A 20,072-nucleotide genomic window follows, 5' to 3' on the forward strand; every position below is an offset into this window, starting at 1 on the left:
CATCACCGGCATTCTATCCTTACAAGGAATGCGAATTGCCTTCTTGGCACACACAACTTCAGCTCCTACTTTGGACATCCAGTCCATGCCGACTATTACATCAAAACTTCCTAATTCTACGGGTATTAAGTCAATTTTAAATGTTTCTCCGGCTAAATTTATTTTACAATCACGGCAAATTTTATCGGCTTTAATTAGTTTACCATTAGCTAACTCAATCATGTACTTAGCATCTAGAGGTAATGATGAACAATTCAATTTAGCGTAAAAGCCTCTACTCACGTAACTTCTATCGGCACCAGTATCAAATATAATAGATGCGGATAAGTTATTAATGGTAAACGTACCCGTAACAAGCTCCGGGTCTTCACACGCCTCTCTAGCATTAATAACAAATGCTCTTCCACGTGCAGATCCATTATTCTTCTCTGGATTCGGACACTGGCTCTTATAGTGACCTTGTTTTCCACACCCATAACAAGTAATGGTAGCCAAAGCAGTTCTATTTGCATTGGTGGCAGGAGTCTTGGTACCATTTGTATTTGTAACGAGAGCCCTACAATCTTCAGCAAGATGACCCTTTCGATTACATTTGTTGCATACCACATTACAGTAGCCAGAGTGATGTTTGTGGCATCGGTTGCATAAAGGATTTTGTCCTTTGTAACCAAAGCTTGAACCACCACCTGCACCTTGTATGGTTTCTTGTTTCTTAAAAGATTGTTGTTGGTTACCTCGATCATAATTTCCATTCCACTTTCTTTTGTTACCTGATACCTTCACATCAGTATTGGATGCTTTCTTATCCATGATGACCTGATCCATTAGCTCGTTTGCCATGGTTATAGCTTCATGAATTGTCTTAGGTTTCGATGCTGTAACGTTTGCCTTGACCTTTTTGGGCAAACCATCTTTGTACATTTCAATCTTCCGTTCTTCGGTTGGAACCAATTCAGGACATAGCAAAACTAATTCCATGAATCGCTGATTGTAGTTGGTGATTTCAGTACCAATAACCTTCAGACTTCGTAACTCATCTTCCAACTTCCTAACCTCGTTCCTTGGACAATATTCGTTGATTAACATTGTTTTGAATTCTTCCCACGGAGTATCATAAGCTACATCTCCTCCTACAGCCTTCACATAATTTTTCCACCACGTGAGTGCACTATCTTGTAAAGTGCACGATGCATACTTGGTCATGTCCTTTTCAACACAACCACTGATTTTAAACACAGTCTCCATCTTTTCTATCCACCGGGTTAAACCGATTGGTCCTTCTGTTCCACTGAATGATGAGGGCTTGCAAGCTTGAAAAGTTTTGTAAGTGCACCCCACACGAGGAATTGGATTAACTGCAGCACCTCTTGCAGCCTCGACCCATAACATTCTGTCGTTCACTCGTTGATTGATGAGTTCCTGGATTTCTTGTTCCGTCATTCGGTTCAATCGCGCCATATTCTTCTATAAGAATGAAAAGAAAATAATTATTCACATGGAATATTATAGATGTAGTGTATATTTACAGTACATTATAGCTTATTAATAATATGAACCAGGTATTATTATAAAAGCCTTTTCTTCTTATTAGCATTTTATAATTATATCTAGGGTAGTACCTACCCGTTAATGTCCATACTTAATAGCTTAGTACAGAATCAATTACTACCATCTAAATAATACTTAACCATGGAAAATTATTGCATTTCACACTTCACTATTTTACATATGCTTATCTTATATCGAACATTAAGCAAACCACACTAATAATATTATACAAAACATTATATGATCCCATGGTTTAATACGGCAGCGCATCGTTTGGTCTATTTTCTAGGACGTTTAGGTTCAAGGAATGGCCTAACGCTTATCCTAGCTGTCTGCCTATATTTTGGCTGTGGGGCTGAAGAACTGGATGCCGGGACAGCACGAATAGGAATAGCGGGAATAGGGGTGGTAGTGTCTAGTGGAGTTGGTGCCACATCATCCTTACTAAACTCGGGATTTGAATTTTCTAATTCATTAGCCTTTCGTTTCTTTCCTAGTTCGAACTCGTCTTTTGTAATTTCCTGTATTTCTTCCTCGGGTTCACTTTCCTCCTCGGGTTCACTTTCCTCCTCGGGTTCACTTTCCTCCTCGGGTTCACTTTCCTCCTCGGGTTCACTTTCCGGGTTCTCTATAGTCGGTTCATCCGGAATTTGTGAGTCTTCCCCAAAGATATTATTTTCGTCATCGGATAGGTTAATGACTGGAACACCATCTGAAGATTCTGGTTCGGAGTCGCTGAATGTGATAACAAGTTTTGAGCCCGACATCTATCATACAACAACTAACCCATTAGTACTACATAATATTTACATATAAATTTTAACCAACAATGATAAGCAATGGTTTTTAAATCAGACCCGGTCAAAGTCCAGACTTACTAATGTATCCTAACGACTTATCGGTTAGACACACTAATGCAAACCTGGTTCGCTAAGACCACCGCTCTGATACCACATGTCATAACCCATCCTTAACCATAAGAACGTGTTAGATAACGTATGATTTCATTGCGAGGTATTGACCTCTATATGCGACATTTTTAAAAGAGAAACTGCATATATTATACATTACAAACCATAACCATTATTTTTGTTACAAGCTTTAGACAATAAAAAGATGATTATCGTTTAGCGATAATCTTCGACTTACAAACTTTACATATAATGATAACAACACGATTTCGAGCATATTTTACAACACAAATCCTTGGGTATGCAGTTTTATTTTTGACACAAATATGCGTACGCAAGATCCTGCTCAAATTCAACATAATGCAGCGGAAGCTTTAGTAATCACCTGAGAATAGACATGTTTTAAAAGGTCAACATAAAGTTGGTGAGATATAGGTTTAATGCCGGCAGCAATATATATATATAGACCACAAGATTTCGTATATAAACAGTTTAATAAAAATATTCTAAGTGGTTGAGCACTTGGTAACCATACTTAACATTTAATCACGTCGCATATTCCCTTTATTATGAAATCTTACTACACCGTACCAAGTGTAGTCACGAAACGAAGTACTGTGCAACCGTTGAATACTGGTCGTCCAGTCCGGTTGGGGTTGTCAGGCCCGATAGATCTATCAACAGGATTCGCGTTTACAATACCGCTGTAAATAACAGTTACCAAGCTACAGGGAAGTATGCCAGTGGTACAACTCAACGTAGAATATATTTTTCAGTTACTTGTGTCCATAACGTAAAACATAAAATACATGTATTCTCATCCCGAAATATTTAGAGTTTAAAAGTGGGACTATATACTCACTTTCGTCTTGAAGATATATATATAATTTGACTTGGTCACCGGTTGATATCACGAACCTATCCATATATAATATATCAATACCTTTTCTTTTTAAACAAACGTCACATATATATACTTGTTATACTTTTAATACTTTGAATAATTCCTTAGTCCGTAGTTAGCAGTTCGTTGTTAGTAATTCAATTTTAATGGTTCATTTTTAGATGTTTAATATACCCGCAATGAAATAAATAAAACCCCCAACGAAATAAATAAAACCCCATCGTATATGTATTGGTCGAGATTAATCTTGACCCATGGTACCGGTGTTGTCAAATGACGTGTTGCGTACATAAAGTACCGGTGTTGTCAAATGACGTGTTGCGTACAATCATGGGATCTTATGATTAATCTTCTCGTGTTGTTTACGGGTGATCCTGAACCATATAAAATTAAATTATAAGTACATATATATAAAATATCATGTTAACTTAAAAAGATGTGATTTATTTAATTTTTTCCCAATTATTTTCGTGGCTAAACTAGTCTTGGATATCCGATTTTGTTTCGGTCATAGTTTCTTCGTTACAACTCCGTTTTCGTTGATTCAACTTGCCATCTCCTTGGATCGAGTCCCTCTTTAAGACTATGAACTGTAAATACCTTAGTTTGTATTCAAAATCACACGGCATAGGTCAAACTTTAGTGAAACTTATGAAGTTAATCATTTTCCATCATGTAAACAACCTCAAATGATTATTTTTCTAAAAATACTTATACTTTGAGTTAAATCATGAAATTTTTATGTGTTATCATATTCATAGTAAAAATCATTTTTCCAGAAAATAAACCTCCAATTCAAAGTTTAAGATGGTTTTTAATTATCCAACCCAAAACAGCCCCCGGTTGCACTCCGACGTCGTAAATTCAGTTTTTAAGGTGTTCTTTGAAAAACCAAGTTATACCTTGTTAAGTTAGCATATAATTAAGATATGTTACAGGTCTTGAAGTATTTTAAAAGTTAAGTTAGAAGGATCTATTTAGTTTGCGAACAAGTTTGAAATCATTCAAACTATGTTCTAGTTTATAAACTCTTATATATATAGCTTTAAATATATGAATTGAAAAAGAGTTGAAGTAGAGTTTTTACCTCAAGTTTAAAATGTAAAGTTGCTGGAAAGAAGTAGTAAAATAAAAGTTGAGAGAGTTCTTGCAAGTGTGTGTGAAAATTGGAAGTAAAATTTGGAAAATGAATGTGTAAAAATGAGTTAGAAATGGTGCTTATTTATAGGCTTGAAAATTTGGTTTTTAGTGAAAATATCTAAGATAAGTTAAAATTTATTATGTCATGAATGACATATTATTCCAATAATTGAAGATTTCTATTGGTATATACCAATAGTAAATACTTCTAGAAGCTGTGTATAGTACCCTAGATATACGTATAGGATTATTGAGGAAACGGAACGAGAATTCAAATATAACTATCTTTTGTAAATATACTTATATTGTTTTATGTATAAAAGCCCTTTAAAAATGATTAAATACATTACTTATACGATATATGTATAAACATTATAAATCATCAGTATTTATGTCAAATAACGTTACGTAGGTTATTGTTTTGAAAACTTAAGTTAGTAGTTTCAAAATATACTTATGACTTTTTGTTATTAATACAAAATGAGATATTAAAACATCCTTAGATCATGTTAAATATGTATGTATAATTATCATATATTGTATAGTTCGTGATATCATCGGTCAAACTAGACGGTCAAACGTTGTGTAAAACTCTTTTCAAAAACATAAGTCTCAACAATTTGGATTGCTTATCATGTTGGTAAGGTTTAATTTATGTAAATATTAATCTCATAAGTATAGAACGATCGGAAAAGTGCGGGTCGTTACAGATTCTTCGGTAATTAAGGAAATTAGGATCTTCTTTGATTAAATGCGATAATTTACTTCGATTGTTCTGTCGGATATTTCAGTATAAATCCACTTCCTTCGTTTCCTTTATATTTTGGAGTTCCATCCTTTTGTTTTCTCTTCCCGACTTTAAGTCAAGCGAATAATGGTCCAGAATTCATAGATATGAATTTTGAATAATCCTAATATTCTAAGTATAAAGGAATGTAATAGCACGATCTTGATTGGTTAAATTACCAGAATTCAAGATAAAAGACAGAACTATCAAGGGAATATGTTATTAATATGTTTAGAGATTAGATTGAATGTAAGAGTCGTGTAACAAGACACATGATGACGTTATGGTCTGTGAATCATCACGTCCCATTAGAAACTCATCATGACTTACTGTAATATAATCACATTCATCAAGTGTCATTATATTATACTAACTCATGCTTCAATTCCCGACACTACTTCAAAAACATTCATAATTTAAATTCGAATCTTTCAGAATTTAGAAACTAAAACTATTTCCTTTCTGATGTAACACTGATATCGCGAAGAGATAAATGATTTCAGATAAGAATAGTTATGAAAATATCTTCACAAATATCGAGGATATTTATAATGAAAGATATGATGATATCTTAGAATTTCTAATACCGAATGGTGATGATGAAGAATATTTGTCCGTAAGGGTGTAAAGTCAGGAGTAAGGTATTCGTTAATGAATTCAGCAGATATTGAATCATTTGAATTCTTTGAAGGCAGGTTTTATCTTTGTGATTTGTCCACTGCCTCTTTCATGGTTTGCTCAATTCATTTTCCAGTTCCAAAATTTCTGAGCGTTGCCAACATACTATTCGTTATCATTAAACTTTTGGCTGTTAAGGTCGTTTACAGTTTTTGTTGCTTCATCAGCATTATTCAAAATTCAGAGTATTGATTAGTATACTGGGTGCCTTTCAGAATTTCAAAATGGAAGATCATAATTCTAAGAGGTAAATGTTATATATATACGTATAACTGTTGATGTAGGCATGCTGCAAGTTTTCAAAGTACTGATTTGCTGATTCCCGATAATCGGTATGGTAGTTCTCGTTACAAGATGTGGATGAGTATATGATAGAGTTTTAATGAATATAATGATTTTTTTGAAAGTCAAGGATCAATGAAGTTGTTGGTAAGTTTACTGCTAATGTGGTGGAATATAAACGGTTCTCCGGTAACGATGACGAAAGGCAAACTTATATATCAAGTTTATAATAAGTCTAATCCGAATGAAAGTTGAAGTTGATTTGCTGAAGCTGTGACAAAATTGGCTAATTTGGAAAGGGATTGTACGGCTATTTTCGGTAATAACAATGCCAGGGGAGCTAACACAGATATGTATTTAACGTTTACTCAGGTTTCAAGAGTTTTTCAGGTGCATAACTATGTGCATAAATCTTTCCTTCCATAAATGAAGTGCGGTTGGTTCATCCTCTCGATTGGGTGTTTTCAAGAATCATGAAAGGTTTGGACGCAGATTGTAATTGTCAAGATTCAAATGAGGTTTAAGATGAAGTCAAGTGGCAAACTTGAAGAAATGGTTAGTTTCATATGTTATAATCAATATTTTAATTCATTTTAATTGTCCAATGTTGGTAGTCCACAGTTAGTAATTCAATAACTCATATATATAATATCGAATTAATTAATACGTATCGTGACCCATTGTATACATGTCTCAGACTCGATCACAACTCAAAGTATATATATTATTGTAGAATCAAACTCAACCCTGTATAGCTAACTCGATCATTACCGCATATAGAGTGTCTATGGTTATTCCACATAATATATATAGATGCATCGATATGATATGTCAAAACATTGTATACGTGTCCCGATATTTAAAATGCGTAAATAACAGTATTTAAATGACGATAAATAAAGTGCGTAAAATAAATAACAGAAATTAAATGACGATAAATAAAATTGTGAGAATTAAAATTGCGATAAATAAATTGCGATAAATGTAATAAGGAATTTAACAGTTAGCTAGGAATAGTTAGCTAGGATTTTGTTAGCGTGGATTCTTAACAAAATTTCGCATAGTTAATTTGTTTGTTTCTAACAAATTTTATTTTTGTCCAATGTTTTCTTCATTATGCCACTTGTTGGATTCTGATAAGTCAAAATTTAAATATGAAATTGATTGGTTATTCTGTGATGAACGGATACGTATATCTGTGAATGTAAGTAGGATAGTAAATGACTGTTGAATCATATTCGAAGAATGTACAGTGTAACTTATTAATGTGAAATCTAAATATTCCTCGGGTATTACCTACCCGTTAAAATATTTTCACCATTAATAGTTTGTACAAAAGAATTCTTAATTACAATCTTTACGAAAATATATATATATATATATTTTTTCTTCAGATGTAATCATGGATTTAATGGGTTAATATACTATTAAACTCATTTGATTTATCGTTAGAACTAGAATACATTATCTCTAAAACATTAGAGATTACATAATCGCCATGAAGAACGAAGATAATTGATATAGAACGATACGTAGAACGATGATTATACTCGAGGTACAGAATGAGATGTTGAGGCATGGTTTGTTGATGGTACTGGTGCTATTACTGATGGTACTGTTGATGACGGTGATGTTGCTGAAGCTGGTAAATTTTGCACCATATTCTCCAAATTGATTACTCGAGCGCGAAGCTCGTTGACTTCTTTTATTACTCCGAGATGATTGTCGGTCAGGACGAGTGGATGAATAAGGTTTAGAATTGTGGATAGAATATAATCCTGTCGAGCTACTCTAGAAATGAGGCTGAAAATGATGTTTTGGATAGGTTCGCCGGTGAGTGCTTCAGGTTCTTCACCAAGAGGTGAATTTGGTTGGTGGAAAGGAATTTCCTTCTTCTCGTTTCCGTTGATTAAGTTGACTACGAACTCATCAGATGAATTGGGGATGGCTGATTGGTTGATTCATTCTTGTGACATTGCTTCCGGAGCTTAGGTGAACATCCATGTCAGAATAGCTGTCGGATTTCGAAGAACTTGAACTAGTGGCGAGTTCCATTTCGTACGATTGAGTAAAGGGTTTTTCGGTAAGAAATGATTTTCGGCTATCGGATGGTATTCTAATTATATAGAATATCTATATATATATATATATATATATATATATATATATATTTATAAATAAAAGATTTTGTAGATTACGGAGGAATTTACGAAATATGTCAGGCAAAGTTTACAGTAACAGATACGCTAATATATGAATTAGCAGATACGCTGAGATATGAATTTTGTCTATACACTATTCATGCAGTCAATGCAGTAAGATGTGTTTAGACTATGAATGATAAGCAAGTGATTCCCTAAGAATGATAAGCAGGTAATTTTCGACACAAAATGATAAGCAAAACTTTTAACATGCAGACATGGTCGAAGTCCAGACCCACTAATACATCTAAACAATTATCAGTTAGATACACTAATGCAAGACCTGGTTCACTAAGACCACCGCTCTGATACCAACTTTAACGACCCGTCCTAATCCATCTGGACGAATACGTTACATTTGGTTACATCGCGAGGTATTTGACCTCTATATGATACATTTTACAAACATTGCATTCGTTTTTAAAAAGGCAAATTTTCATTACATCGAAAGTTGACGGCATGCATACCATTTCATAATATACCCAACTATAATTGACCTAATAATAATCTTGATGAACGCAACGACTCGAATGTAATGTGTTTTGAAATATGTCATGAATGACTCCAAGTAATATCTCTAAAATGAGCAAATGCACAGCGGAAGATTTCCTTAATACCTGAGAATAAACATGCTTTAAAGTGTCAACCGAAAGGTTGGTGAGTTCATTAGTTTATCGTAATCAATAATTTCCATAATATTAATAGAACACAAGATTTCCTTTATTCAATAATCATACACTCGCAAGTGTTTAAAAATCATTCATATGGATTGAACACCTGGTAACCGACATTAACATAATGCATATAGAATATCCCCAAACAGAAATCCATCTGTATAATATAAACTCGAAGTACTAAAGCATACCATTTTCCAGTATGGGGGGAGTTAGTGCCCGTAGATCTACCTTTAGGATTCGCGTCAATTAGGGTGTCTGTTCCCTAATTCTTAGGTTACCAAGCTAAAGGGGTGATATTCGATTTCGATAATCCAACCATAGAATGTAGTTTCGATTACTTGTGTCTATTTCGCAAAACATTTATAAAAGCAGCGCATGTATTCTCAGTCCCAAAAATATATATTGCAAAAGCATTTAAAAAGGGAGAAAATAAAACTCACAATACAATATTTTGTAGTAAAAATATTCATACGACGATACTGAATAATGCAGGGTTGGCCTCGGATTCACGAACCTATATCATTTGTGTATTCATTAATACATATAATCGTAATCGAACAATTTCATATATTATAGCTTTATATATTATTTATTTAATTTGTATATATATTGAAAATGTTTATTCCTTATATAGTTTTATATATATATATATATATATATATATATATATATATATATATATATATATATATATATATATATATATATATATATATATATATATATATATATATATATATATATATATATGTATGTATGTATATATATATATATATATATATATATATTAAAAATACCTAATTTATTTTATATGAATATTTATATAAAAATTGTTAATATAATATATTCATACTTGTAGGTAATGTTACTTATGAGTATATTTTTATATACTTAATAATATAGTAATTAAAAGTTGTATTTGATTATAATGATAATATTAATAATAACATTACTTCTAATAATAATTATAATAAGAATCATAGTAATAATAATAGTGACATTAATAATAATACTTGTAACAATATTGATTTTACTGTTAATGATAGTCATGATACTAATTTTAGTATTTACATAATAATAATATTTGTGATAATAATATTACTTATATCAATATTAACAATTCTATTATTTAAAAAAAATATTAATACTAATATTTACGAAAATGATAATAATTTATATTACTTTCATAATAATAATAATAATAAACATATTCATGATAATAACATTATAGTTTTAAATTCAATAATTATATCATAATTAATACTTATAATAATAATAATAATAATAATAATAATAATAATAATAATAATAATAATAATAATAATAATAATAATAATAAATATATAATACTTGTAATTATAATAACAACAATTATGATACTTATAATAATAATTATAATACTAATTATAATACTAATTCTAACAATAATATTAATGATCATAATGATAATAATTATAATAATAATAATAATAATAATAACAATAATAATTTATAATAACAATAATAATAATCATAATCATAATAATAAATATAATAAGTAAAGACTACCTTAGAATGTTTTTCCAAAAAAAAATGCCGACGACCGGGCTCGAACCCAAGACCTCACGCTCACCCGTACACTCCCTAAACCATCTGCACCGTTTTGTTTTTCAGTTATTCTATCAACCCAAATGTACATAACCCGTTATTCCTATTTCCCTTATTATCTTCTTCTTCTTCACGTTCAATCGAGCAGAGAACCCAATTCCAATCCCAACAATTAATTATCATATTAACTTTGTCTTCCAGATGAAAATAACTAATGTTTGATCGAGTTGTTTAAAGTAGATAAAATAAAAGAAAAATAATTAAAAGACTGTAACAGAAAAAAAATATTGAACGAGAACATGGAAATTTGATTTTGGTTTTCAGAATGTTTTAGATAAAGATTATAACATGAAAAAGTCTCTAAATCACCCCTATAATCTTTCTGAACACTCAATTGAAATAGAAACATCAAATTAACTTCGAATTTTGCCAGGAACAACTCATTTGACTTTTTGTTTAGAATCTTTGACTCCAAAATTCATATTCAGTTTAAGGAATTGAAAGCTCAGAATTTGTAGAAAGTTTACATAGACGATTCCTAACACGACTGCACTTTTAGTTTTTGAAATATAATTCGAATTCGAGGTTTTGAATAAAATGTACAAGAACAGGGGCGTTCGAGCTGTATGTTTTGATTTTTCTGTTTTTGGTTCTCAATTACAATAGCGTAGATATATAATGAGATGTTGAACGATTGTCACAGTATTAAGATTTGATTTCAATTGTTTTCTAGCTTTGATTTGTCGACACAAAAATATTCCATCAGGTACAGAAAATAAAAAAAATAAAAGCTGAATGAGATTTTTAACAGACTTTGTTTTATAGCAGATACGAATTCGATATAGATCAAACATGGTACAAATCATGAGCAGAAGAAAGGTCGACAAAAGGAATCGAGTAAGAAGAAAAAAATTGGAATCAGATGGGGACATGAAACAATTTGATTTTTATAAATTTTATATATAATTAATATTTCTAATTAATAAATATAAATGTATATTAATGATAATAATTCTATTAATAATAATAAATAATAATACCTATAATATTAATTAATAATAATAACATAATAATTCTGTTAAATAATAATAGTATTTTAGAATAAGGATACAAATAATTATAATATTGTTTATAATGATATTATTAATGTCAATATTAATAAATTGTTTTATTTTTATAATAATAATAATTATATATAATAATAATGATTCTTAATAATCACAATACCATTAATATCAATTTACATGTTTAAATTCTTATATCTATATATTATATATTATAATAATATTAATAATACAAATAATAATAATAATAATAATAATATTAATATTAATATTAATAATGATAATGAGATTTATATAACAAATTATGCTTATCAGATCTCATATATATATATATATATATGTATATATATATATATAATATAATAAATTAATAATATTAATAATACTGAAATTGGTATTAATAATGAAAGTAATATAATAATTATATTTTAACTTGTGATACATATTTTTAATTATGTAATACTTACATCATATGATAACATATTTGAGTATATATTATATATATATATATTACAACATACATATGATATTAATTTTGTACAGAATTCATATATATTTATATATATTTATTTTAATAACATCATATTTTTTTTTTGTATATTACTCTACATATTTAATTCAAATGATTAAATGATATTATATTCATTCAATTTAACATATGCTTATATTTTTATCTTTATATATATATATATATATATATATATATATATATATATATATACATATATATATATATATATATATACATATTTATTTGCACACAATTGTTCGTGATTTGTCTGGCATAGTCAAAGATTAACTGAATCCATGTAAATACATTTCAAAAATTTTGAGACTCAACATTGCAAATTTTGCTTATCGTGTCGATTTCATATTAAGATTAAGTTTAAAATTTGGTCAAAAATTTTTGGGTCATCACAGACTTGCCTCATTGTTTCGCCACACATAATCTCCAATCTTGAATGACATAGGCTTAACGCGCTCATCGTAGTACTTAGAGATCTTCTACTTGTTAACGGTTTCGCGTATGGCAGCTATTTCTCTGCGCTCTCCTAGCATATCTAGGTTATCGCACAAGCCTTCATCATTACTTGACTCATCAAAGCTGCGTATGCACTTCGTTGGAACCATTAATTTAGCGAGGATTATTGCTTCCGTCCCATAGACCAAGCAGAACGGTGTTTCTCCTGTGCTATTTTTATGAGTAGTGCGATGCGGCCACAAAACACTTGGGAGCTCATCAACCCACTCATTACCATACAAGCCCAGGCTCGCTTTTATCCCCTTTACGATATCTCAGTTTGTTACTACACTTGGCCATTGGCATGTGGATGAGCGATCGAAGTAAAAGACTGCTTGATATTCAGCTCTTGATAGCTTCTGAAAGGCTCGCCTTCAAACTGAGTACCATTGTTGCTGACAATTTCATTGAGGATACCAAACCTGCACACAATATCTTCCCAAAAGAAGTTACGAATGTACCTACCAGTAATTGTTGCCAATGCCTTTTCCTCCACCCATTTGGTGAAATAATCAATTGCCACCACCAAGAATTTTATTTCTCCTGAGCAAGCAATGATAATGTGAATACTGTTAAAGTACGTATACTGCAAAGTATTAAATAAGTGTATTATTTCATGCGTACCTGAGTAGGTTGTAATAGGACCGACAATGTCAATAGCCCATTTGTTGAACGACCATGCTACCATTATCAGTATCAAAGGATGTCGTGGTGCTCGACTTATTGGCACATGTTGTTGACACGATTGGCATGTCCTTACAATTTCCGATGTATAGCTGTGAATGGTGGGTCAGTAATACCCTATACGCATCACTTTTGCAGCGACTGATCTGTACCATGAGTGTAAAGCACAAGAACCCTCATGAACTTCTCGAAGCACCTCTTTAGCTTGATTGGGTCCAATGCACAACAGGTTCGGCCCTAAATAAGATTTCCTGTATAAAACACCTTCAATTAATGCGTACATGGGAGCTTTCATGCGAACCTTTCGTGCTTCTTTTTTTTCTGCAGGAAGTTCTCCTTCGGTTAAGAATTTAACCAATGATGTCTTCAAATTTGGGCTTTCCTCCTCGATGGGTGCAACAATTGATTTCTCATCAATAGATTTTTCTGTTAACACTTCAACCGATACGTTTTTGCGCAGATGATCGAAGGCCAAAGCGGCCAATTTGCTTAGTGCGTTCGCTTTCTTGTTCTGCCCCCTGGGTACCTGCGTTAACCTAGAAACATTAAATTCATTTACTAGTTCATGCACCAGCTCCATGTATAGCTGCATAGAGGCTTCGTGTACCCTGAATGATCCATTGACCTGGTTAGCGACCAGCTGTGAGAATCAATCCGCGTATGCATCCAAGTACTTTATTCCAAGTTGTTGTGCTATGCGCATCCCGAACAGCAATGCTTCATATTCGAACTCATTGTTGGTCGTAACGAACGTGAATCGGAGTGCATAAGTATGCTCCTCTCCCTAGGGACTTGTGAGAACCAATCCGGCACCTGCGCCTTCAGGTCCACAAGCTCCATATGTATACAGTTCCCAGACCTGATTCTTGTCACAGCTGATTGTGGTACTTTTCGCGAGTGTCTCTACTTCTCCTGTTGTTTCGGCCAAGTAATCTGCAAGTATCTGACCCTTTACCGTTGTACGCGGGGAGTAATTAATTTCATTCTCTCCCAATTCAATGGTCCACTTAGCCAGTCTACCCGAAACCTCAGGCTTGTACAACACCTATCATTACATATTATCAGCAAATCACAATTAAGCCAAGCTCGTATTTAGCATCTTATAAGATTATGTAAATAAGGGATTGGGATGCGCGTGCCACGACTTATACATGTCTTATTGGTTGGTCAGTTAACACCACTATCGGGTGCGCCTGGAAGTACCTGCGCAGCTGACGAGCTGTGTGTACTAGTGCATACACAAGTTTTTCAATAGGTGTGTAGTTAACTTCGCTGCTGCTAAGTGCTTTGCTAGGCATTTGTACCTGCGCTAAAATAGTGGGAAATACACAGTAAAAATTACATTCAGTACCTATTTCAAGTCCCAATATGAGACATACCTACCCCTATCTGCGACAGGAACGGAACTGATGGCCTCCTTTGAAGTCGCAAGATACAGCATTAGCGTCTCTCCCGCTACGGGCGCAGTCAAATTAGGTAGCTCCTTTAGGAGCGACTTCATCTCGAAAAAAGATTTTTCGGCTTCCTCAGTCCATATGAAATCTGACTTTTTCAGTGAATTTTTAAGAGTCTGGAAAAATGGTAGCGACCGCTCCGTGGTTTTTGGCAGGAATCGCGTTAGCGCAACCAACTTTCCTGTCAAACTTTGCACTTCTTTCCTTGAATTTGGGGAGTTCATGCGCTCTGCAGCTTCAATTTTCCTGGGATTAGCCTTGATTCCTCTTGGCGTAACTATATGCCCCAAGAATTTACCCTCTTCTTCCCCAAAACTGCACTTCGTAAGATTAAGCTTCATATTAATTTTCCGCAGAGAGTTGAACGTTTCTGATACCACTACTAAGATACGACCGAAACAGACAGTTTTATTCGTGCGATGTCGTTAGGTCGCAGGATGTCAGAATCAGCTGATCAGAGTAGCGATTAGTGGTTTATTTATTTATATTGTGTGGGGCCTAAATTTACTATCGACTTTCTAATGTAGAAAGTGTAAGTTAATCTAGGGTCGTATTTTTGAATGGTTTAACGAATTGAAGATCAAGTGGATAATTTTATTTTATTTAAATTAACCGGATAAAGGATAGTAGTTGGTTTAAGCTAAAGGTCCTAATTGCGGAAAAGTAAAGAAAGTAGAAGGATATCCGGAGTATGCAGATAAGGGAAATGTTGGTCAAGATATTAGTTTGGGCTAGGGAAAGGTAATTATGTTGATGTCAAAGCTATGATTGGAATGGTGTAAATATGGTTGGATGAGCCAATTACACAGACCTACTTATCTCTAGACTCTCAGAGTTCTCGTTAAGTAGTGAAAAGTATGTCACTTGGTTGTATAATTGATATGTGACTATACCTCGGAGGTTATCCTTAGTAAAGCACTAGGTTTATTAGTGAGTTGTATTCTAATCCTAACCCTCGTTATCAGTTTAGTTAACTGAATAACAACGTGCCGTGTTGATTGAACACTGATCACAAACGGAAGGAGTCCGTCGGGTTAAGTTGACAATACCTTAAATGAAAACTAACAACCGTTTCATCATACTAATGAGATCAAACCAAATCAAACATTATACAATAGTACAATTGATATACTGAAAGTAAAGTAGATAGAAACCTAGCAGATACCTAAACAGTTGGTATGACTTAATCCTAAGGCAACAATCAAACAAGAACATGCAATAGGTTTGGATCATACAGTCAAGGAACTAGATAGATCTTAACAGCTCCTAAGAGGTCTCCTTGGAACAGTCAATAGGCATACTAAGTCATTCATGTCTCAATTCCTAAGTTCCGTGTCCTAAAAGCTCATTAGATGCCTCTCGGGAACTCCGGCCATACCGAGTTCATAAAATTTTCAGATACAGTATAACCAGGGGTCTTAATCCTATGAAGTAGCTAAGTTCATATAGGTGACAAGTCCTGATCATGACCTAGGTTGGTCAATACTTAAGATGCTAGCATACAAATCTATCAAACTCACAAGTTCAGCATAACATGTGACAACCGAAAATTTCCAACCAAATTTAAACTTTATCTTTATATTATTCCGACACGATAAGCAAAGTTTGTTAAGTTAAATCTCAAGAATTTTAAATTGTGTTCATACATTCATTATAACCTCGACCAAATTCCGACGATTCACGAACCGTTATATATAAATAAATATGTATATATATGTATATATATATTATAACGTGAGAATATTAATAAAGTATGAAACGTATAATACTTTACATGAATGTATTTGCTTTAATATGTTTATCAATGGAATTAGAAGATAATATCAAATGATTGATTTATCAGATACATTGTGATATGATTACGGGTCTATGTTATGAGGTCCACTGTGATTTAAGAAATCTATTCTTTTTGACAACATTCGGAAAATGGTAAAGTGATTTATAAGTAAGAACGTGGAGTGTAAATAACTTAGATATTGGATATCGACAAGTTAAGTAACTCGACATTTTTCATTAAGATGATTTCATACGTTTATTTAACCTTTGAAATTTATCGCATGCTTCACCAACATACTGTAATAAAAAAAAAACTTAAAACCTATTATGAATATATATGATTTTACTTTTCTAAAACGTTTTATGATATAACGATTTCCATTATTTTAACCTTTAAACAAAATGATTCTTAAATATATTTAGTTTTGGAAAACAAAATTATCATATTTATTAGATTTAGTTTCAAACGTACAAAAACGTTTTCAGTTTAAAAAGAACTTTATTATTAAAACGTATATAACTTTTATAAATATCTAGAACCACTTTTGACAACTCATTACTTAACCAGTATGATAAAGATAATGATATTTATATTTTATTTTATTAAATATATATAACGATTTAAATTAATATTATATATATTTATACGCGTATTATACGTACATAGTTTTATACTTTTACTATACTTAAACTTTACATTTACTTTATTTTTACTTTACTTTAACTTTAATAATTCACTTTAATAATTCATACTTTAATAATTCACTTTAATAATTCATACTTTAATAATTCACTTTAATAATTCATACTTTAATAATTCACTTTAATAATTCAAAAATCTATTATAAATAGAATTCAATAGGATTCATTATTTCATAGAAACTTAAAAACATTTTTCTCTAAACTCTCTCAATCGATTTATATATATATATATATATATATATATATATATATATATATATATATATATATATATATATATATATATATATATATATATATATATATATATATATATATATATATATATATTTACTCCGTATTATTTCAAGATATTATTAGTATACATAAAATATTACGACGGAGTGATGTCCGAGTGATTTCGAAATTGTTTTTCGAGCGAGATAGAGCTAAGGAAATTATGGGTTATAGCTATAGAGGTTATGGGTATGGTTCGGGAGTTTTGCTCGTGAGTCAAACTAGTGTTAATCATCTCCGTTGCGTTTACGTACCTTTCATGCAATATTGAATCTCAATATTGATACGTGAGTACTCATAATTTAACTTTTACATACTAATAGTGTATCCCTGACTAGTGCTCGAGTATATAGGATTATGCATGTTTGTACTTTTGATATTGCCTTTAGTTAGGTTATGTTGAATCCGGAATTAGTTATATATGCGGTTAAGATATGGTATAAGATATGCATGTCTTTGGAAAGCTACCGAAAATTTGAGAACTTTTAATTTAGATATCGAATGGTTTCGATGAACGGTTTAGAAGTTATATTCAATTGAATTTTTGTATTATTATTAAAAATGATTATTATTATTATTATCGTCGTTATTATCGTCGTTATAATCTAATTATTATTATTATTATTATTATTATTATTATTATTATTATTATTATTATTATCATTGTCGTTATTAATAAAAGATATTATTGTTATTTTTATTATTATTATTATCATTATTATCGTTAAAGTTATAATTAGTATTATTATTATTATTATCTAATTATTATTATAATAATTATTATCATTATTATTATCATTATTAATATATATCATTATTTAAAAATGGTTATTGTTATTGTTATTATTAATATTATATTATCATTAAAATAATTATTAGTATTATCGTTAATAATGTTATAATAATTATCATTATTAGTATTATTGTAATTAAAACTAATATTAGTAACACCTAATTATTTTGATTACTATTATTATCATTATTATGAATACGATATAAAAGATGATTAAAAGCTATTAAATGAAACGATTAGGAAATAATGAGTAAGAGTATCATGATGAAATTAAAATATTATAAGATATTGATTTAGATAAAATTATCGTTCTTATTATTTTTATTATTACTATTATTATTAAAAGTATCGTTAGTATTAAAACTATCATTTTAACAAAAATTATCATTTTAATAGAAATGTCATTGTTACTATAAAATATCATTATTATTATCATTTTAAATAGAATTATTATTTTAAAAATAATATTAAAAAGTATCGTAAATATTAAAGTAATCATAATTAGAATTATCGTTTTATCATAATGTCATCTTAATAATTATAAATATTGATATTTTTATAATAATAATTATTATTACAAAATAATACAACTTTTACTTACTATTATTATAGATATTATTTTATCAAATAAATATGTGATACAAACATATTTTACTACGTGTAATAAATTACTTTAATAATACCTATCATATTATCTTTATGATATTAAATGAACTTTATAAATTTTATTACTTAATACATATAAAAGTATATTTTATTATATAAATTTTAATATAAAATGTTATTTATTAATAAATGAATTATATTATTTACTCTAATAAATCTTTTAAAAATATTTAAAAATATAAAACGACAATATTTAAAATATTTTATAATCATGTATAAATTTTGGAGATCATTTTGAGTCAAATTGACTTTTGTTGACTTTTGCATATTAGTCTCGAGCATTAGGATTGTGGTACACTATGACCTGACCTAATTGTTAGACAAATATTGACCAACATATAAATATATATAATTAATTTAGGTTCGTGAATCCGAGGCCAACCTTGCACTTGTTCATTGACGTTATATGTATTTTTACTACGAAATACAGTATGGTGAGTTTCATTTGTCTTTTTACCCTTTATATTTTTGGGCTGAGAATACATGCACAATTTTTATAACTGTTTTACGAAATAGACACAAGTAATCAAAACTACATTATATGGGTGAATGATCGAAGCCGAATATGCCCCTTTTGCTTGGTAGCCTAAGAATTAGTAAACCGATCTACTAATTGACGCGAATCCTAAAGATAGATCTATTGGGCCTAACGAACCCCATCCAAAGTACCGGATGCTTTAGTACTTTGAATTCGTTTTTATCATGTCCGAAGGATTTCCCGGAATGATAGGGGATATTCTTATATGCATCTTGTTAATGTCGGTTACCAGGTGTTCACCATATGAATGATTTTTGTCTCTATGCATGGGACGTATATTTATGAGAACTGAAACTGAAATTCTTGTGGTCTATTAAAATAATGGAAATAAATGATTATGATAAACTAATGAACTCACCAACCTTTTATTTGACACTTTAAAG

The 20,072-nt window shown here is 30.7% G+C and overlaps 1 protein-coding gene across 1 annotated transcript; it reads right to left on the reverse strand.

Annotated features, from left to right (window-relative positions):
• Positions 1 to 13,086: 13,086 nt before the first annotated feature.
• LOC139901291 (uncharacterized) lies at positions 13,087 to 13,488 on the reverse strand. Its single transcript, XM_071884019.1, has 2 exons — positions 13,425 to 13,488; positions 13,087 to 13,343 (listed from the first exon to the last, which is right to left on the reverse strand). Exons 1-2 carry the CDS (start codon positions 13,486 to 13,488, stop codon positions 13,087 to 13,089), a joined length of 321 nt encoding a protein of 106 aa, XP_071740120.1.
• Between the last annotated feature and the right edge of the window lie 6,584 nt (positions 13,489 to 20,072).

This window comes from Rutidosis leptorrhynchoides, chromosome 3, assembly GCF_046630445.1.
Source record: "Rutidosis leptorrhynchoides isolate AG116_Rl617_1_P2 chromosome 3, CSIRO_AGI_Rlap_v1, whole genome shotgun sequence".
In the NCBI taxonomy this organism is placed as follows: domain Eukaryota; kingdom Viridiplantae; phylum Streptophyta; class Magnoliopsida; order Asterales; family Asteraceae; genus Rutidosis; species Rutidosis leptorrhynchoides.

Coding starts and splice junctions, on each gene's coding strand:
- LOC139901291 (XM_071884019.1), bottom strand. CDS start 13,488: ATGGTAGCATGGTCGTTCAACAAATGGGCTATTGACATTGTCGGTCCT. Junction 13,344..13,424: donor TCCTATTACAACCTACTCAG/GTACGCATGAAA, acceptor TTGCTTGCTCAG/GAGAAATAAAATTCTTGGTG.